The sequence below is a fragment of the Juglans microcarpa x Juglans regia genome, chromosome 8D (genome assembly GCF_004785595.1).
Source record: "Juglans microcarpa x Juglans regia isolate MS1-56 chromosome 8D, Jm3101_v1.0, whole genome shotgun sequence".
Classification (NCBI taxonomy): Eukaryota; Viridiplantae; Streptophyta; class Magnoliopsida; order Fagales; family Juglandaceae; genus Juglans; species Juglans microcarpa x Juglans regia.
Window position 1 is genome coordinate 18,739,014 of NC_054608.1, and position 22,690 is coordinate 18,761,703.

The 22,690-nt window shown below is 39.5% G+C and overlaps 1 protein-coding gene across 1 annotated transcript; it reads right to left on the reverse strand.

The window, feature by feature from the left end:
- Positions 1-3,532: 3,532 nt before the first annotated feature.
- Positions 3,533-10,106, reverse strand: LOC121241875 (alcohol dehydrogenase-like 6). Its single transcript, XM_041139734.1, is given in 11 exon segments — positions 3,533-3,834; positions 5,418-5,579; positions 5,684-5,779; positions 5,897-5,958; positions 6,050-6,097; positions 6,100-6,124; positions 6,253-6,335; positions 6,943-7,265; positions 8,639-8,676; positions 9,598-9,734; positions 9,914-10,106. Coding segments are annotated over 11 exon segments (1,128 nt in total). The 5' UTR covers positions 9,954-10,106; the 3' UTR covers positions 3,533-3,720.
- Between the last annotated feature and the right edge of the window lie 12,584 nt (positions 10,107-22,690).

The following is a 22,690-nucleotide window of genomic DNA, read 5'->3' on the forward strand; positions in this document are numbered from 1 at the left end:
CTGTAGCTTCGGAGTTGGCCTTTAGCACTGGATGACGTGTATTGGATTCATTTCAGAGTTCATTAGCTCCTACCACTGTGGACGCTTTGATTTGCACGCAGAATTGGATCAAGGGAACTCCAATTCATGTTTCGGATGTTCTTGAGAATGAGGAGGCCAACGTCGAGGAGGAGAGTGGTGATCAGCCTAGATTGGATATTTATTTTAATTTCATTTTCTAATTTCTTATTGATTTATTTATTTTCATTTAATTGGTATTCATTAATTTAATTTCAAATTTTATTTTTATAGTGATACATGAGACGACGTCTACGGCTACCTCCGATGTAGTATGACTTTGTATTGGACCCATCATTGCCATGGTTTGCACAATTTGTTTTTTATTTGTTTTTTTTATTTATAATTTTATATCATATTTTAGTATCTAATTATTTTGCTTGTTTTTATTTTAGTTTTTATATTCTCAATATACAAGTATACATATGCCCAATCCTAATGACCGATCTATGCTCATCTACCTCATCTTCATCTCAAATTCCAATTGCCCAATCCCAATCTCATCTTGGTTAGTATTTTTAATATTTTGTATTTTAATTTTTGCTTCATTTTATAACTTTATAATTTTAATTTGTTTTATTTTTAACTTATTAATATTTCAGCCTTTAAGGTTTTATAATTTATTAATGTTTATGATCTTGATTTTCAGTCTCACAGCAGTCGACACAACTCACCACTCAGTGAATTCACCCCTACACAGCGCCACGTCGCCATCCCAAATTGATCAAATTAAAAAGTTATGAGTTATAATTGTTAATTTACAATTAAGTGTAATGTTGCTACAATTTGTAATATTTAATTTTTTTAGAGGAGTTTGTAATAGTTTAAGTTTATTAGTTCTCTTAGAATCTTAATTTATATAATTTTAAATTGTAATTCGTAATAGCTTAGTAGTTAATAGTTGAAATTTAGTATATAGTTCTATTTATATATATGTATATACTATATATTTTTTCAATTTTTAAATATATTTAATTTTTTTAGTTAAATTCTGGACCCAAAAATAGATTTTGGGCCATTAAGGGCCCAGAAAAATGTATTGGGCCTTCGGCCTAGTAGGGGCGGACGGATTGTGGTGCACCCCCGCCCCCCGTCGAACGGACAGGGTACCCCGCCTCGCATGGACGGGGGTGGGGTACGGGTAAAATAAACAAACCCCCCCATGCAGGGGGCGGGGGAGGGGTGCCCCCGCCTCGTAGGGGGCGGGTAGCACCCCTACCTTGGTCTCTTATATAAAAATTGACCTAGGAGGTCAAGACAATACAATCTTGTGAATACAGGTCTAATAAATTTAAAAACAATGTTATTAGTTTTTAAATTATGGTTATATTTACAAATTTTAATTTATAATTTAAATGATAAAATAGTTTGGATTCAAAATAATATTTTTGGATCTAAAAATAATTTTTAGGCATAATGGGCCATCAGTACCATTGAAGTGGGCGCGGGGCAGAGATGTCCACCCTTACCCCCCCACATTGTGGCAGGCGGGGTGCGAGGTTGGAAATACTACCCTTGCATATGCTGGGGTGGGGTACGGGGAAGGATTGACTCTGCCCCCGCATATGCGGGTATTTCCCTTAGATTTAATGGTTAAAAGGAAAGGAAAATTACTAATATACTGTTTCAGTTATACCGCTCATTTTGCTCTATTGACGTAACACTACATGGTGGTGTCAAAAATAAAAATATATATTCAAAACAAAATGACATATAAAAATACAAAAAGATGAAAAGTGAATTTTTAAGTTCTCTTTATTCTTTTTATATTTGTATTTTTATTTTTAAAAACCTTAAAAATCACGTTAATGAAAAAAAATAAACAATATAACTGAAACTAGATAGTAACATCTCTCAAAACAAAAGTGGTTGTCATCCTCCGCAGATCACTCTCAGTGCCAAATGTCTCATCTTTTCACCTTCAAGATATATTTGGTTTTGTTTCTCCTTCTAGATGAGAAAATCCACAAAACCCCTGCTACTCATTAACCTGACCCAACCTTTTTTAGATCTCCGTTCGAAATGGTTTTCATGTGAAGCGTTTTAGAGATGGGTGGCCGGTGCTCGAGCCGGTGGTGTCGAGCTGTGGGCGCAGCCGATGTGTGTGCGAAACTGGTACTGGGCGAGACGGATGGTGGTGGAAATGGCCGTTGCTCGTGCTTCGAAATGGTTTTCATGTGAAGCGTTTTAGAGATGGGTGGCCGGTGCTCGAGCCGGTGGTGTCGAGCTGTGGGCGCAGCCGATGTGTGTGCGAAACTGGTACTGGGCGAGACGGATGGTGGTGGAAATGGCCGTTGCTCGTGCGGCGGATGACCGGTGTTTGTGCGAAGGTGGAGGGGATCGACATGAGCAGATAGGCCGCCTGCGCAGATGGCGGCGGTAGAAGCAGATTGGCACTGCCGAGAGGGATGGTGGTAGTGCAGGGGAGCGAGGTGCTTATGTGGTGGTGTTGGTAGGTGGTGGGGAGAATCGCCGGTGCTCGCGCGGAGGTGAGTGTCTTGTCGATGCTCGGATGGAGCCGGTGCTCATGGGCAACGAAGGTGCAGAGGGGGGTACGGGGCTGCGAAGGCACGTATGGCAGCAGGAAAAAGGAAAAAAAGAAAAAGGAGGGGCGGCGAGACATGTTAGAGATGAACCCTAGGGCCAGTCTTGTGTTTTTGTTTTTTGCGCAGTGTATCTCTGCTTTTTGCAGGATTATTTCAATGTTTGTTAGTTTTTTTTTCTGCATATTAATAAAAGAAATAGGATATTAGACTTGGTGTCCATAGCAGTTGAATCCCGTTCTTTCCTTGGGAGGAGACGGAGTGATAGTACTCCTCCTCTTAGGGAGGATGGGAGGTGATAGTGCTTCTCTTTTTTAGAGAGGAGTCGGTTAGTTCTGTTTTTACATAGCGCTATTCTCTCAGACAAATTGGAAGGTTTGTTTGGAAAGAGTTTATAGAAGTTTAGACAATATCTGTCACAAAGAAATTTGTGTTCGGAGGTACTCCAGAACAGATGCGTAGGTTGGTTTGTAATCTGAATTTTTCCTGTATTGATAAGTTACAATTGTAACTTCGGTTTTATTGAATGTAATGAAGTCTATTTCAAAAAAAAAAAAAAAACGTGTTGGGATAAAATGAACGCCAATGTAAAACCCATCGAAAGTCATGGAAGATAAAAGCCTGCTATGATAGGAAGAAAAGGAGAAAAGAGAGTGTCTCAATGAATTAGGCTTGTTTGGAAATGACTTAAAAATGAGAGCAGGCAACTGAGGAGGTCGGCTTCATTTGAGAGAGGGAGGATCGCTAGAGAGGATCAGGAGAAAACCAGAGAGCCCCAATGTAAAACATGAGTGCATGAGTGTTTTTCTATAGCATTCATGCACTGCTCTTAAATAAACAAGCCTTCATGGGTATCAAATTCCTACCCTCAATTGGATTAGACCCATGACTTCATCATCTACGCCCTTAAATATGACATTCGATTCACGAACTATAGAGGTAAATACACTGGGAAATTTATTTCCATAACCATATAGTTTCATGCAGCACAAGAACACCAAAACCTCAGTCCTCCACTGGCACCACTTTTACATAAAAAAAATCAATCCTCAGATGAATATCAGATCCTCACATACACAGAAGCAATATTTATGTCAAATCAAATTTAGTACATGTAATTCTATTTCATGTGAATAACACAACGCAGACAACTACCTTCTACCATGAGATCAAAAGCTTTGTTGATATCTGCAAATGGAATATTATGAGTGATGAATTCCTCAAGCTGAATTTCCTGCAGGTAAAGAAACGACATATTAATCAACTATCTAGTTATTCAATAAGAACACAACACATGCTCACACATTCATCCAAAGGATATAATGCTGATCTTTGAATTCTGTCCTTTTTTTTTGCTTTCTTCTTTTTTTTCTTCTTTTATTATAATTTAGGATAGATTTTCAACCCAGATTTCAGGTAATATCATCTAGCAAAAGACAGCACGCTGTCATCTTGATTCATATTTCATAAATCGGCATCCTTTCCCTGGAGCATTTTCCTGCTAGGCTTTCTGTATTCAATTATTTTCTCTATCTATTTATTCCTTTATTAACTTTGGGTTTGGATTTTTTTGGGAGAAGGAAGGGGAGAGGGAGAGTTGAGGCAAAAATGCCTGTAAGAGAAGGGGGGGGGGGGGGGGGGGGGGGTGGGGGGGGGGTTCACATATCCTTACTTCCTTAGAAAATGGTCATTGGACTTTCAAAACTGACTTTTTACTCTTTAGGTTTTGGATTTAAATAGAAAGGTCCTTCCATCAATTATCCGTTTGAAACCTTTCTGATGGATAAAAGTTTTTTTAATAGGTTAAAACCTTCCATGAAATCACCAACTTAGAACCACAGGTCAAATGCTATAAAGAAAATAACATAAAAATAGTTCAAAATAGCCAAAAGCATTTAAAAAGCAAAATAAATAAATAAAAAGGCAACAAAAAAAGAAAACGAAAATAAATTCAAATAAAATAAGCCAAGAATATTTAAAACAAAACCTAAAAAAATAATTATGACAAGAAACAAAAAACGTACAAAAGAAAAAAAAAATATAAATAAATAAAAGATATAAATAACCAAAACATAAATAAAAATTAAAAATAACTTTTTAAAGCCACAAAAGAACATGAGGAAAATATAAAAAAGCCCAAAAATAAAAGTAAAAAACTAAATTGTAACGAATCAACAGTAGTGACATATAGAGGGTTAGTAAGAAAATGAATAAGGCTGCTAATTGCAAAATGCATAAATTTTTTACAAACAGCCGAACAGGAAGGACATTTTTTTTTTTTTTTTTATCGGCACCGGGTGTCTGTGAACAAAGTCTTTGGCCCTTGGCAAGGAGTTTCCCGCAAGTGCAACTCGTGTAATTCAAGTGGAAACTCCCCCACTTGATCTAATCAAAATTAATCAAAATCTTATATTTGGGTCAGTTAGTGATTCAAGCTCAAACATGTTTGAAAAACACATTGGTGTCAAAATTTTGTAGTCCTAAATTAATATGATTTATGTACTGTGCAAAATTTTATGAAACCCAATTCGAAGTCTAAAACCAGTACTCTTAAGTACCCATGCAACCATATTTCCCTTATGATAACAGCCTAAGTATCTCAAGCTGTGTTTCCTGCACTTAAGAGCTTTGTGTTACTGAACCCTACTAGAAACGAACATGTGGCATGTTTTATGGCTGAGCAAGCCCACTCCAAAATCTGATGCTTTAATACTATGGAAAACGAGAAATTGCAGATAGCAGATCTACACATTTGACAAGCAAAAAGGGGTAAAGTTCGGTCATGCAACTCTATCAGAAGTTTTCATATCCACTTACCTTCTTTGTGTACATGTCCACTAATGAGGGAAGATCAGACTTAGGTTTCCATCCCCCAAATAGAGATCCCTTCAACGTTCTTCCAGTGAGAAATAGAGAATAATGAGCTTTCATCTCTGGGTTTACTTTAGGCACGCCAAGAGTAACAGTCATACCCCACCCCTGAAAGAAACATGGATGGACAAAGAAATATTCAAATGAAAAATGCAATTCAAAATGCTTCCTTAAAGACAAAAACATGACACATGGGACATTGAGAGAATTACATCACAACATGACTGCAATGCAGTAGTTATCATTCCAGTATCGCCTATACATTCAAATGAGTAGTCTGCCCCTCCACCAGTGATATGCTTAATAACCTGAAAGAATTTTACCAATCAGTATGTTGATTTCTTAATGCTCCGAGGGGTCCAATTCAGATAAAGATTCAGATGGTAAATAAAATGTCTGATAGTCACTTGCTTAGTTCTATTAACCTGTTGAATAGGTTGATCAGAGTGATTTGGATCAAGAAACTCTGTTATTCCAAAAGCCTTTGCTGCAGCAATAAGAGCACAACATGAACAAAGAATGTTACAATGGCTCGAAATACTGCTGCCGATAATATGAAAGAGCAAAAGTCATGGTACCTTTTTCACCCTTTTTCGGATTAGTGTCCACACCGATAATTCGAGATGCCCCCGAAGTTTGGCACCCTGTGCAACCTAGTCTTACAAGAAATAATTACTGATCAAAGTCATGTCAGGATAACTAATTTCCATGCTCTTATTGAGGATACAGATAGCATGCAGGACACAGATAAGAAGTAATGTTACCATGCCAGCAAACTTACAGAAAGGCCCACTGTTCCAAGTCCAAAAATCACCACTGTTGATCCTTTAGAGATATTAGCAACATTCCAAGCTGCACCCAAACCTAATAAAACAACCCGTTGTTAAGCATACTCAACTAGAACAAAGAATTCCTTTTCCATAGCACAAAGACGTGCGCATAAACATGTATAATATGCATGCAGGTGCACCTCCACTTTTCCTTTTTAACATGGAGCAACTCACCTAGAACCAAAAATTCTTTCTGCTTCACAGAACTTAAATGACGGATACACAAATATTTTTACTACAGTATGGAAGTGGAATGACATTACTATTTACCTAACTATAATTACATTTCCATTTGCATCCCCATGCTGTGTTTTCATACTGAGATATACCAAAACATAATTAAATTTATTCAAGGTCTCGCTACCAAAATTTTGCCTAAAATAGATTGATTAGGAAAAAAACTGTATCCCAAGTGGCTGATGTAATTCTGGTGATATACAGCCCACCCTCTTCCCAAAAACCATGGAAAACTCCAAGATCCTAGTGCATATGTGCATGTGTAGGTGTAAAACAGACACATAAAAACAGAGGACACAGGAGTGCCAGACTTTATGGCATTATCCTGATTTGGTGTTCAATAAGGAAAAAACAGTGGGCACCGTGGCATCAGACTTGATGAAATCATGATTTGGAGTTTTTACCTGCGGCTACTCCACAACTGAGAAGGCATATTTTGTCCAGAGGTGCAAGTGGGCTCACTTTGACAGCACATCCAGAATGCACCACTGTATATTCACTGAAACTTGAGACTGCACAATAGTGAAAGATGGGCTTCCCATTTATCGAGAAGCGTGTCTTTTGATCACTATGCATTACACCTCTCCTTTCCAAACCAAGTGCTTCACAGATGTTGCTTTTGCCTGATTTGCACTGTCTACATTTCATGCATTCTCCAGTAAATACTGTAAGCACGTGGTCTCCCTCTTGAAACTCAGTTACTCCTTCCCCCACACTCTCAACAACCCTGTGAAAAAGCTACTAATCAATCCAAAGTTCAGCATCCATTTCCCAAGTCAATTATAGGTATACTGAAAATTTAAGAAAGTGTAGCTATTGCATTATTATAACACCAGGGCTCATTATCCTCATGGTATTAACTCTGCAAAACTTGGTGAAAATTTTCCAGTATCTTTACCAAAATTCAATCCTAGTGAATGTTCTAGACTATCTCATGCACAACATGGTACAATCAAACATAATTGTCTCCAATCCAGTTAGCATCCAGTGTATAACCAAATTATTGCTGTGCATATCATATGGACAAGTCAATTAGCATGACTCCTTATACTTAATGAACATTCAAGGAAATCAGTTGAGAGAAGACTGGCCCAAAAAGAGGAGAGGTTTTGATGCAGACCAGGAAAAAATAATTATGGTTGTTTTTTAAGGGTGAGATGTAATAGATGTAATCAGATGTGGGAGAATCCCACCTCTTTGGAGAGATCTGAATTTATGATTTGATCCTAATTTATGAAGGGTTTTCCTTCAAAATATTGAATCCCAACTCTTAAGAGACTGCTCACTTTAATTCTGGTGTGCTTCTGAAATGCATATAAGCCTGCCCATACATAGAGTTGAGATCACATGTAATACCATGGATGTATAAGAAGGTGGTGAATGAGATCCAACATTGCTTGGAAATGAGAAGTTCTTACCCCCTTATAATGAATTTCAAGGACTCCAATTTAACATTAACCAGTCTTTTTGGAGTATGCGCCCAGATGTGGCTTGGGCCTTTCTTAGGTCGTTACAAATGGTATCAGAGCTAGGTTCAAGCAAAAGTGTAGGACTTAAGCACTCCCACTTATGATGGGATGTAATGGCCTAACAAGGACATTACGGATTTAAGGGAGGAGATTGTAATACCCCAAATTGTGTATAGGAATGTGATGAATGAGATCTCACTTTGCTTCGAAATGAGAAGTTTTTACCCTTTATAAAGGGGCACCAATTGTAACATTAACTAGTCCTTTCGGAGTATTAGTCCTTTTGGAGTATAGGCCTAGATGTAGCTTGGGACTTTCTTGGGTCATTACATGACAAGAGTCTAGAACATTAGACCTAGAAAACCAAGAATTTTAGACTTACACTAGTAGATTAGAATGGAAGACTAAGAGATCAAATGGACTTCATTACCACTCTAGATCTCCAACAAAACAATTATGATTGCTTGGAGATTCAACGATATTAAGGACTTTTTCTAAACTCAATAAGTTTTTGCGAGTATAAGCAAAGATCTAAAGACTTAATTTCATCAAATTTTATATATAAATCTAAAAGCATTCATGGGAAAATATTTATTGGCAATCAAATTACTAGGAAGTAAGTCAGCATTACCCTGATGCTTCATGGCCAAATATTCGAGGAAATATAGCCTGGAAAAAGAAGCATATTGTGTCAGACACTGAGAGCATTCCCCTGCAGCTCCCTTTACCCACCACCCAACCAATAACCAAGTACTAAGGTGAGAAGTGCAGCAGAAAACGTAAAAGAGCAAATGTATATCAGTGTATCAACTATGACTTCAGCTTCCGTAAGGTAACAGAGATGACGTACTTTAAAGAGATTTAATGCCTAGGAAATTGGGGATTAACCTAGAATTATGGTATTATTTGATGTTCCATTTCCAGCCAATACTATATATTTATGTATAAGTCATTGCTGGCATATGCACTATTTTTCGAAGTGGCATGAATGTTAGCATTGAAAACAAGATATTAAATTCTACTGTGTTCTAGCAGAAAATGTTCATGGTTACAGACATATTAATAAACTTTTGTCCATATATAGTGAGGTACAAGATGAATCCAATGCTATGAACAATGCTATAGTTCCATATACAATGTTAACTTCGGTCTTCTTGAAGGAAGATACTTACCCTATAACACAGATTAAATCATCAAATTATTAGCTATCACAGAGTTTGAATCATATTGCAATGCATCTTTAGGACCCTAATAGCTGGCCTATTTTCCTATCTTGGAAGTTTTTAAATGCTTCATTTTTCCCCCACAATCTTTTAGAAGGGGCAGCACCACGTTAATTTGTCTGAAATGTAACATTAAAAGGGAAAAGTGATAGATTCAAACTGCATATATAATTGTCCAATTCTCTTAACAACAGTACTTGACTGCGAAGTAAGCAATGTTTTCCCTCTGTTTCAACTTTATTCACCAAAACCCCGAAGTATGTAAGAGCAAATTTAAGTATACTACTTCAAAACAGCATATGTTTTCCGTATAGGAAAGTCAAAAGAAATAATGGGGAAGAATGAGAAGGAGACGAAGAGCAAGTACGTGGGACTGCCAAGCTGTGATATCGCTGCGGCAGAGAGAGGTACAGACAACTTTAATCCTAATCTCCATGGGTTGGGGTGGACTCACATCAACTTGCTCCATCATCAATGGCTCTCCAGCACCCCATGCCACCGCAGCTTATATAAGTAAACATAGATAAATGACACATATTTAGACAAAAAAAAATTATCATATTCTCGTCCAAATACGAGGAGAAGAAGAAGAAGAAGAGAGACAGACATGAACATACAAGAAAATATAAGTCATTTCATGAAAAAATGACGAGAAATGCCGAAATAAAGTAGGAAGATGAAACCTTTGCATGTAATCACGTGGGGATGTTTGATGGAAGACATTTGATCGAGGTTCTTTCGAATCAGCAGAAGCGAATGGTAGCAGCTAACTGGGGAAGTCGAGCAGTTCTGGAACGACGAATAATGAGTTCGTGGCGCGGTAGGTAGGCGGGTTTGGTAGAGGGGCGTTAGAAAGAAATTGGCAACAGTGAATTGTTTCGTTCAAATTTTCTGCAATGTTTTTTTTTTTTTTGTCTGAAACTATATTACTAATTATAAAATTTTTTTGTTTGACTTTTAAGAAGAATATCACACTCTAAGGGAGTATTTCCCCTACCCTTAAAGCAAGCCCATGAGAGACCACAAAGGAAGGCAAAGAGTCCGGCCAAGGTCAACGACCCTCTACTAAAAGGAGTCAGTGGGCCTCTATAGAGTACTTGGTCCACAAGCAAAACTCACCATAAGGAAAACAGACAGCAGGAACAGATGAGACCTGCGGCACTGACACCACCCCGATGACAACCTACCATTGGGAACCTGCGCAGGCAGGTGGGCGAAAAATATGAAGAACTCTTGATCGCTTGACAGCAGGCTTGGAGGGTCTTAACAAAACGTCTGCATGGAGGTGCCACTCCTCGGATTCTACGCCGCATTAATGATGCCGCCTCAGAAGCCACGCAACAATTAAAGGATTCTGATTAAACGAACAGTGGAAATGACATTAGCTCCTCAAAGTCAGGTATGAGCCATCCCCACCAGAAAGCTAGTATACAAGTCAACCCCCAAGTACGAAGAGCTCTTTCTGGTTCCTCTAAACTTACGCACAAAATACTAAGGAGATATATTGACTTTAGTATCGGAGACTCCCTGACCACCACAAAAGCCCCCACTCTTCATGTTTACTTAAGTGTACAGGTGAAAGACTCAATATCTGAGTTGTTAGAACCCCGCCCAAAGGTGTACAAAAAACGACGTTAACAGTGGCGCCATCTATGGGATTCCTATAGACTTCATGCTAGCAGGGGCACAACATCATCCAGTCGGAAGACGCACGCCAAGCGAGCAAGATATAGAGAAGTGTATTCGACAGAGTGCCGCCCCACCAAGTATAGGAGAAACGAACCAGCCCCCATCATTTCCTTTGGAGAGGATGACGAGGAGGGGGTCCTCTATCCGCATGATGACGCCCTAGTAATGACTATACTGGTTGCCAACTTCACTATTAGAAGGATCCTTATTGACAACAATAGTTTCGCAGACACCTATTCTGGGAAGCCTTTACCCAGATGGGGATAGATACTACCTGACTCCAACTAGCCCCCATACCACTGAAGGGTTTTTTCAGGGACATGGTCCAGCCAGTTAGAACCATCGCACTGTTCTTCTTGGAGGGCAACGCCCCCTCGATGGCCTCTGTCAGGTCGACTTCCTGGTGGTAAAGGTTCATTCATCATACAATGCCATAATTGGCAGACCCACCCTCAACAGTCTAAGGGCGGTAATGTCGACCTACCACTTAAAGATGAAGTTCCTGACCTCTCAGGGAGTAGGAGAAATTTGAGGAGAACGGGTCCAGGCGCAAGAGTGTTATGCGCAAGAACTGAAGCCAAAGGATGGCGGGGTGCACATGGTCCACACCCATATGATGCGAGCATCTGTAGAAGTTCAATGGTGAAAGAACTTTATGACTTGTAATTTATATTTCCATGTTGATAATGTAAATTCTATTAATGAAAGTGTGACTTTTCAGAGATAAAATACGTCTCGCCTATCTCGACTCCTTACTCCAACAACATAATCTCCATCAACATAATTTTCATCAACATAATCTTTATCAATGACTACTTACCTCCCTACGAGGCACCAAAGGGATGAGTTATGCCTAAGGCTACTTTATCTCTCTCGCGGTGAAGAGCAGGCCAGCCTTCTGCTACTCGACATTTATCTTTTTTCGTGAGCATCAACAAGCGGGAGTGGGTCCAGTCACAAACTTACTTCCCCACGACAGGTAAAGGGCAAGATGAGCCTTAAGGCCATCTTGTCCCTCCCGATGAAGAGTGTGTCACCCAACACTTACCTTCCCTCTGGTGTCAACGGGCGGGAGTGGGTCTAGTTCCAAATTGCTCGACTACCTACCTCCTCATGAGGGCTAAAAGGTGGGCATGAGGCCCAACCTCCCTCATGGGGAGAGAGCGGTCCAACTTCTCAACTGTCCGATAACTTACCCCACCCCCATCATGGTGAAGAGCGGACTGGCTGCTCAGCTATCCAACACTTACCTCCCCACAAGGTACCCAAAGGGATGAGTTATGCCTGAAGGCTACTTTATCCCTCTCGCAGTGGAGAGCGGGCAAGCTTTCGGCTGCCTGACATTTACCTTCCTCGTGAGCGTCAACAGGCAGGAGCAGGTCCAATCCCAAATTACCCAGTAACTTACCTTTCCGCATGAGGTAAGGGCGAGATGCTCCTTAAGGCCATCTTGTCCCTCCTGCGACAGAGAGCGGGTCTAACCACTCGGCTGCCCAGCAATTTATCCCAATCTCCGTCATGACGAAGAGTGGTATCAATGCCGACTTGACCCAACACTTACCAGGTGAGCCAAGTACCGTGGACTTGCCTCATCCCTTGCCTTAGTCTACAAGGTGGACGAGAAAACCAAGGGAGCCAAGTACCGTGTCTCTACAAGGTCGACGAGAAAACCAAGAGAGCCAAGTACCGTGTCTCTACAAGGTCGATGAGAAAACCAAGGGAGCCAAGTACCGTGTCTCCATAGACTTGCCTCATCCCTTACCTCAGTTTACGAGGTCATGAGAAAACCAGGGGAGCCAAGTACCGTGTCTCCATCGACTTGCCTTATCCTTTGCCTCAATTTACGATGCCGGCAAGAAGACCGAAAAGCCGTGTATCATGCCTCCACGTGTAATGCCCCGTTCCCGGAGGTCCGGAGAGTTAACTCTTAATATATAAAATCAACTTAAATAACACAACTATAAAATCCAGAAAATCCCATAAAATGTTAATCCATTTAATCAATCCAAATATCTAAGTTCCTCCATGGGGACAATAAAGAGAATCTCAATAACATAAATTAAAAACTCTCCAAAACTCAAAATTATCATTAACTCATCAAATCAAAATACTCGAAAAATAAAATCAGTTCACTAACTACGACTCTCAAATAAGCACTTGTACTCTCAGGCACTTATTCCATTTCGATCATCACCCTGCTAAAACTTCCTACTCTTGTTCTCCAGCTGAACCATCAAAATTATCTGAAAAATATATGGAGATAAAGGGTGAGTTATCAACAACTCAGTAAGCAGAGAACATATACTAGTATGTAAACATGAGAATTTACAGAAATCAGAATGCAGAACAAAACATTTTTATTTTCAGAGTGCGAAAGCAAAACATTTTATCAAAATATCAGAACGAAGATTTAGAAATAATTTCATTCAAAAATATCCTTTTGGCATTGCATAAATGATCATCATCATCATCAGAACATCATATCAGAACAGAAGCCATGTATAACACCCGTGGTAGGGTTGTGCAATATGCGGATAACCATGCAGAACGTAAATCACTCTGTCACCAAGGTGTGCACTCAAAACAGAGACCACTACTATAACCCGTGGCAGGGCCGTATCCACTATTATAACCCGTAGTTGGGCCGTATCCACTATTATTACCCGTGGTTAGGCCGTATCCACTATTATAACCTGTGGCAGGGCCGTACTGAACAGAACGGAAACAGAATCAAATTCAGAATAAAAAAATCATGCCAAATGTTTTTAGAGATCACATCTTATCTAAACAGAGTATTGAACAAAATCATATTATCTTCGTAATCAAAACAGATCCAAAGCATATTTACAATATTTATGCACAAATTTTTATATTCGCTCTTTTTGCATAAATCAGAAATAAAGTGTAAAAAATAAGCTCATCTACACCAGTCATGGCAGAAAGTAATTTCTTCTTAAACAGAATCTTATGAGTAATGCAGAACAAACAACTGAGGTAGTTCAAATTTCTTTTCATAATCAAATATGTATATTTTCCAAAAATAACCTCAGCTCATTTTATTTTAAATGCAAAGTCTAGCATAGGAACTCCGCTTACATGGACTTCTTAGCTTTTTCGAAATTTTCCTAAAAAATGTCGAACAATAATTAATCGTCACCTATAAAATAATCACATAATTCTCGTAAATTTCCAATTAATCTCATATTTCGATATTCAATCCTATGCTTCTAAAATAGCCTATTAAATTCCTCAAAACTTAAAATCCTCATAACCCTAAAATATCATCATTTTCTAAGACTATCAATATCCACTTAATCGAATTCATACTGAAGAAGATAATTTATCGAATAAGTATTATGATAATTATATAACTCAATAAAAATTAATATTCAAAATATCTAAAATACCAACAATATTTTATAAATAAAAAGAATACATTGGTTACTAAAATTTCCATAAAATAAGTCATGAAAAACTCCTCTCTAAAAAAATAGGTTTACTTCCTTTAATTAACAATATTATTAAAATACAAAAAGAATATTTATTGACACTTAAAGCAAAACTCATTTAAACATAAACCCTAAAAAAAAAAATAAAACTTCTCACCCGAAAACATTAGGTTAAACCTACCTTCCATATATATATATATATATATATATATATATATATATATATATATATATTAGGTCAAAATTATTAAGTACCCAACCTAGGTTAAAACTTTCGATATATATAATATATATATATATATATATATATATAAAGTACGTATATATAACTTATAAGCGTAAATCATGCAAACAACGGGATTAACGCATGCGGCGGCAGGAACTCACCGAGAAGCTAAAGTGCGACGGGGCTGTCTGGAGGGACTGTGTTGGCACGGCTGAGGAGCAGGAGTGGGGCGGAGATGCCGTCGAGTTGGGCTGAGCAAGAGAGAAAAAGAGAGGGAGAGGTGAGCGCGAGAGAGGGCGGAGAGAAAGGAGGGAGTAATCGAGGGAGGTACTCATCGTGAGGGGGTGCTACGGCTGAGGTGGCTTGAGGGAGTTCAGAGCCCTTTTCCGTTCGGTGGCGACTGCTTGGAGTGGCTGGGGTGGTGCGGCGCGTTGCAATGCAGTGCAGTGGGTGGGCCTCTGTTTCGGGTGGCAAAAAATAGAGGAAAACACAGCTGGGTTTTCCGTGAGAGGGGTGGCTCGCGGTAGTGTTAACTGCGGTGGTTTTCATGAGGTGGGGTCACAACGTGGTGGAGCTCTCGGTGGAGGGTATGGCAGCGGTTTATGGTGGCTGAAAGCTGCTCTGTTTTTGGATACAAAAACAGAGGAAACCCAAACTTGCAGAAGAGGCTACGGGACGATAGACGACAGCTTCGTGTGGCTGCCGGTGGAGGCTTGCAGTGGTCGGTTCTGCTTCGGGCTAGTGTTTTCCGTCGTGTAAGGGGCCAGCCGTGTGGGTTGTGGCGTGGAAGGCTTGGCAGTGGGACTGCCCTTCGGTGGTGGTTGTTCGGTTTCTCGTGGGGCTTGGGCAGTGCTATCGCATGGTGGTTCGTGTGTTTTGGGCTAGGTTGTTGAAAGGAAGAGGTGGCGCACGGTGGTTTTGAGCCTAGGTGGTGGCCGCTTACGGTAGAAGGATGGGCGTCGGTTTTTACGTGAAGAATGGAGTTTGGCGTCGAACTAGGAGGGCTGGATGGTTCTGTGCAGTGGTTCAGCGACGGCACAGGGTAATTCTCAAGGGTATAAGGTGAAAGTGTATCTTTATATATGTGAGGTGAAACCTTAGAGATATGAGAGAGACGCGTGTGTGCATGCATGCCGTGAACGAATGCGTGTGTATGCATGCCGTGGATGAGAGGCAGACCTAAGGGGAAAAAGAAAAATAAAAACGAAAGAAAAGAAAAAAAAATTAAATCTGGTGTTTAAAATAAAAAATAAACATGTGAAGAAAATATAATAAAATAAATGAACTAAAAATAAATAAATAGATAAAAATAGAGCTTGGTTGGGTCCGGGTGTTACACCACGGATTCGACTTATCAATCGCATCAGGTTCGCCAGGACGACAAAAGAAAAAGTAGAGGAATAAGAACATTAAGAAAAAAGACAATTTTGTTAATAGTTAAATGTATACAAAGCGCAAGCAAATGGTGCAAGGGTGTCTAAAGATACTTGGTCAGAGGTCTTTTACTAGGAAAGGAAATAAATTACGTAGCTTTACAAACAGAGAAATGTAAACAAAAACTAAGGCATGGGAGTGTCAGAATCCAACTTAGAAGCATTGGGGTCTGACTCGGGCACGTTAGGATTTGGATCGGGGCATTAGAGTCAGAAGGGAAGACGTCAGAAATCATGTCTGCCTGAGGGTTCTCCAAAATGTGGTCCAGCATCCTCTTGAGGCCTTTAATGTATCCGTATGACCCAGCCTGGTCGCAGGTGAACAAAGCTGACCTCAGTTGCCCTTCTAAGTGGGGAACAACCTCCAGAACTTGAGACAGGTCGCTCTGTAGATCTTCAATGACCAGCCTCTGGGCGGCAAACCTTTTCTTAGCCCCTCAAACTCTTTAGATGTTTGGTCGACCCTCCTATTCTCTTGGGCGGTAGCAATCTGAGCAATCGCCAAAGAATATTCTCGTCCTTTCAAGGCTTCAGAAAGGAACTAGTAATCTCTGTCCAATTGCTCAAGCTGCTGAGCCTCAGAATCTCGACGGCCCCTCAAGTCAGCATTCTCCCTCGGCAACTGGCTCAATGACTCCTCAAGAGTCACCACCTTAGCAGTCAGTTTATCAACTGACCCCTTGGTCGAGGTCCTCACTGCCGATTCAGTTAAGACACCATTGCAAGCCAATTGTGCCTGCTCCCGGCTCTTTTTGTGAGCAAGCTGGGCTTCACTAGCTTCACCTCTAGACGCTCCCTTTCCCCTAGGCAAATCGCAGGGCTTGTCATGCCAGCGAGTAGAGGGCCTGTTTCTCCCATTCAATTACTTCCTGGCCATCCACAATGAAAGTAGCTAGCCGAGATGCACCCTGTCGCCAACAAAACCAAATGCGGGAATAGTCAGTATAGGATCCCTAATCGATATGATGGCAGAAAAGTATAAACCAGTGCAAGAGACCTCAGAGAAGAAGTCCATCAAAGACTTCCCATTCAAGGGACTCTGCTCGAGCTCCTCCCACCTCAGATCGAGGAATGGCCTCCACTGGGCTCTATTCGAGGGATGGTCGGGTAGCTACCTCCATATCTTCAACTGCACCCGCATCTCTACGCGGCTAATGGAGGGCTGAGAGAGAAGGTGGCCCTCGGTGGCGGAAGAAAGTTCCTTGCTAAGACTTTGAGGCTCCGCTCTCTGACTAGGGCTCCGCGAATTCTCTTTGTGGCGCCCTCAGCCCCCGCTTGGGATTGGATGGTGACTAAAACACCAGTATATGTAACACAAGGCTACACACCCCTCGTACATGACAGATAATATGCTATGCACCTATGTACACTAGCAATATGCAATAACATAGCTGCAAAAAAATAGTAAAAGTCGGATAATCTAAGTAATGTGATAAGCAATTGCAAAGCACATGGCACCGTATTAACATAATATCCCAACATTGTCCAAATACCATAAACATGTATCATAAAGATATAGCATCCCAAAAGCATAGATTATAGTTTAAATCTCCCAAAATACGGACCTCCTCAAAACGCTGTTCCTTAATAGTTGAGATCTAAACCATAGGTTCCTTTTTTTTTTCTTTTTTCTTTTCCACAAAACAACTTAGGTTCCCGTTTTCTTCAAGAGGGCTCGGGCTTCACGCGCTTCTCTAAGGTCTTATCTTTATCTCGATTGTTACGCCGTCTGAATTCCATAATGAATTCAAGTATTCTGAAGATCTCCCGATCAATGGCCTCAAATCGCTCCAGGAAGGAGGCTCAAGCCGACTTGTAACCATCTTAGGCACGATCCTCTCCGAAGGAGGTGCCGTTCTTTTCCTCTTGGTCATGGGTGTCGTCTTCTATACCTGTAACAACTTCGACCATTACGGTTGAGGAATGGTAGTGGAAACTACCACAATGAGATTTCAAGAAATCTCAACAAGTAATCACATAACATACCACAGTTAGCACAAGCATACAAAATGTACATCATAAAATGCGTGCATGGACATGTACTTGACATATGACTTGATCATCTTCAAAAGACTTGTAACAAAGACTTTAGCTTTTCAGAAGAACTTCTTAACTTTCTTATTCACATTGATCTTAATCAGAACTTACCTTATCAGAGCACATCACAAGATATGCATCCAGTGATCCTTATCATATCACGAGATTTTCATCAAGTGATCCTTATCATATTACGAGATTTTCATCAAGTGATCTTTAACATATGAGCTCTTATCCTTGTTCAAAGGGTAGACACAACACGGTTCCCCTCTGCATTGCGTGTTCTTGCTAGTTACCGCACCATCAACGGTCCGTGCACCATGATGAATACATCATAAACAGAGTATCATATTAACTTAACCTTACTGGGTTACATGCCTTATGCACCCTCTAGCGTTAGGCACTTCCTCGCTTCGGCATTCTTTGAAAAGAATCCATTCAAGGCTCGTTGACGGTACTTTGTCTACCACTCTATTCTTAAGCACTCCAGAGTGGACATGAGAGTTCCATTAGGACATTCCCTCATCCTAGTACTTGGGATCATGATAAAACTTTTAAACCCTTTTTCTTTGAAAACACTTTTTGGAAAACAATTTTTCTCAAATGTACGTGACATGAGACTTAAGACATATGTACTTACACTTGACCTATGATAGATGAAATTCCGTGCATGAAATAACCAAGCATAACATGCTCAATTCATGGCTTGATAACATAAATCACATGAGATATCAAAACACATATATGGAATTATGAGAAAGGGCCTTGGCCAAAACATATAAATGCAAAAACATGAAGAATCATCACTTGAACATGCTTCTTCTTCAAACATATTTGCTTAGAAATCAAAGCATAACGAAATAAAACATAAAATCATGGTATTTGGCCAAGATCCGAAACTTCTAAGACATGGTATAGCCAAATCATCAAGTAACACAAATCAACCACAATGTTTTCCTTAGAACCGAAACATGCTTAATTCTTGCCATTTTCATCTTAAACCAAAACATACCATTAATGTAATATTCATATTCCAAGATCACATAAGCATATTCAAACAAACAAACAAGAAATAGCAATCAAGGCAAACATGGCAATGAAAGGATTTACACAAATATATACGAGTATTAACCAAGAGCAAGTTGAGTATATACTTACAATGTAACGCCCCGACCCCGAGGGTTTGGAGAGTTAACTCATAAAACCTGATAATCAGTTCTAACAAGACTAGAGTACTTCCAAATTCAAGAATATATCCATTTTCCAAACCTCGAATCGAACGTAAATACTTCAATTAAATAAATCAAATAAACTCATTTATCCAATATTCAATCCAACAACCCAAATAAAATCAACTCTTCTTCATGTCTCAAACAACAACTAGAAATAATAAAACATTAACATAGTCTCCATAGACCGTCTAAATCCATTGAAGCAAACTTAAGAAAGATAATTAACCTCCAACACCAACACTAATATCATGAGATACCCAACAACAAATCAATGCTAATCTTCTCCATAGACTCTAATACTGATCTTCAGCTGAGTCATCGATGTCATCTGAAATATTATGAAGATTAACGGGGTGAGTTATCAACAACTCAGCAAGTAGATAGCATATACTAGCATGTAAACATGAGCATTTATAACATTTGATAAGCCGAACAAAACATTTACTTTCAGAATGCAGAAACAAAACTTGTACAAAAACATTAGAGCGAAATTTTTAGAAAAAATATACTTATTCCAAAAAGAGAATCCGTTGGCATTTCTAAACTGAAACATTATAATCTTATCATCGTTTAATATCACATCGGGATAATACCATGTTTAACCCCCCGTGGTAGGGTTATAAACCACCATTATACCCGTGGCTGGGCCATATTCCATGTTTCACTCCCGTGGTAGGGTTATAAACCACCATTAAACCCGTGGCTGGGCCATTTTCCATGTTTCACCCCTGTGGTAGGGTTATAAACTATCATTATACCCGTGGCTGGGCCGTATACCATGTTTCACCCCCGTGGTAGGGTTATAAACCACCATTATACCCGTGGCTGGGCCTTAACAGAAACAGAACAGATTTCATCGAAAATCCGGTTACAAACATATACAGAATCAGAACTTCATGCCAAGATTTTCAAATGATACATCATGTCTAAACAAAAACACTGAAAAGCTTCAGATCATTTCACATGTTCGAGATAAACATAAACAAAATATTCTCATTTGTTCATAACAAAACTTTTAGAATTTCTTATTCGCTCTTTTACATAGTTCAGAAACAAAGTGCACAAAACTAGCTCATGTCTACTACACCAGTCATGACAGAAAACACTTTCTCTTATATTGAATTTATATATATGCAGAATAAACATTTGAGGTTGATCATCTCTTTCAAAAAAATAAACACATTTATTTTCAAAGTCAACCTCCTTTTATTTATTTTATGCAAAACTAATATATAAACCCCGCTTACCTGACTTCTTCGTATTATCAACACCTTGGGCCAGAACTCTAATAGTAACACCACCTAAACAAAAAAGAACATATATCCAACATTTAATAACCAATCTAGTAGGCTGCTATTTATTGAGTAATAAATCAAAACAGTCCCTTCACAGCTCCATAACTATCTAATAATTAAACCCGAACAACTCTCTCTTCAAGTCATTCGGATTTAAAACCCACAATAGCCACCACTTTCTATTAACACCAACCAACTATAATTATTTCCAAAACCAACAACAGTAACTCCAATAATTAAAACATAACCCAACCCAAACTTCACTTCCAACCTTCGAATAAAACAATCTCAGTGCACGCATCAATACTCAAATCATTCAACAATTCAAAACTTGAACAAAAATTCAATACAACCAGTTCCAAAACATCCATTATTTTACACCAAAGAGTCTGAAATAATAAATCAAAAACAGTCTCACGAATCATCCCGAAACTATACTCCTCAACATCCATAATTCCAACACACTCCACTGCTCCACAAATAATACATCAACCCAAAAATAAACTTCACAAAACCTTCTACTGAAAGGAACTAGTGGTCTACGCAACGGGAAAAATTAAGACTAAGTGTGATGCACGGCCAAACAAGCAGCGTGCGTGTGTGCGGTCAAAACAGAGCAAAACCAAAAATAGTAAGGAGACCCGTACGAGTAAAACCGGAAGAAGAAGGAAGGAGAAGAAGTAAAATAAAATAAAACAAAAGAGAGGAGTTACCAATCTCTATTCAAGAAGTCGAACAAATCTGCAGTGGAAAAACAATTTGAAGTTTCAAAACCTTGAGTTGAGCGCACGGTGAAGGTATGAAGAATCGAAAAATAGATGAGAGGAAAATCGACTGAAATGCTTTCAAAAGTGAGTGAAAACCGAACCTTGAGTGTGGTAAGAGATGGAAATCAACTGCTACTCGTGGGTTGGTGCGCACGGTTGAGTGGGATCCGGAAATGCAGAGCAGTGGAGAAGGCAACGCGAAGAAGAAAAACAGTGCATCCGGAAAAGGGAATTTAATCCCTTCACCCAAACGATGCCGTTCGGTCTCACCTTAACCGCTCGTGGGCTGGGCTTCACACATCCGACCAAAAGAAAGGGCTAGGCCTAAGCCCGGTTATTACATACAAAAATCCACGTAAGGAAATACTAGCAAGTTGTAAATTCGAATGTGCTTCATTAGAAAGTGTCTAGAAAAATCCTATTCCGTGTTCTTGAGTGTGTGAGGATTTCTAGCGCATCACTTGATCTTAAATCATTTGGCCTTTAGGGTTTTTAGGTCAAAAACATCTTCATTTCACTCGTGTAGTAAAACAAAACTTGAAATAAGATGAATACATATGTGGGGATTGAAAACATGGAGGGTATACATCCCCCACCATTCAGCTTTAAGGGTTCCTTGAAAACCCTGAAACCTTTTTTTCATAAAAAAAAAATAGGTAGAAGTGTGTGTATTTCACCATTCTCGAAATCCTTATGAGATTTGAACCTCATTTTGAGTTAAGAATGTGACTTGTGTGTGTAAGACTAGAGAAAATCAATCCTTACCTTGTCTATTCTTGATGGTGGCAAAATCCTCTCTTGAAAAGGAATCTTCCTTGTTTGGTTAGAAAGAAAGTGAGAGAAAGTGTAAGAATCTTCAAGTGAAGGTGTGAGAAGAATGGGGAGAAGATGAGAACACATGCAAAACTCGAAAAATGACCAAGAAGAAAGTCTTGGGCGTGTGGCTCTCTTCCCTTTTTATAGAACTTTCATCAATCCCTCATTAGTTTCTTGAAGTCCATTGCATGTAAGACAAGTGACATTTCCCTCTTCCTTCTTCTCTTTAGCCGAAAATGACTCTTGGTGTTCCCCACCTTTGGATTGCATTGGGAAGGCAAAAGGCTTGGGTGGCATGTGGGTCCTTCCTTTAGTCAAAGTCGTCCTCTTCCATCTATGCCCCTTCCAATTCTCAACTAAGTGCATTGTACATTAGGGCAAAGAGGTAAAACAACTCCAAGTCTCTTCCTTTTTCTCAAGAGATAAACTTTGCATGAGTGACACATGACATAGGTGCGTGCCATGCCCTAGTCGTCCACTCTCTCTTCCACTTCCCAAGTTGATGCTTCATCTTCT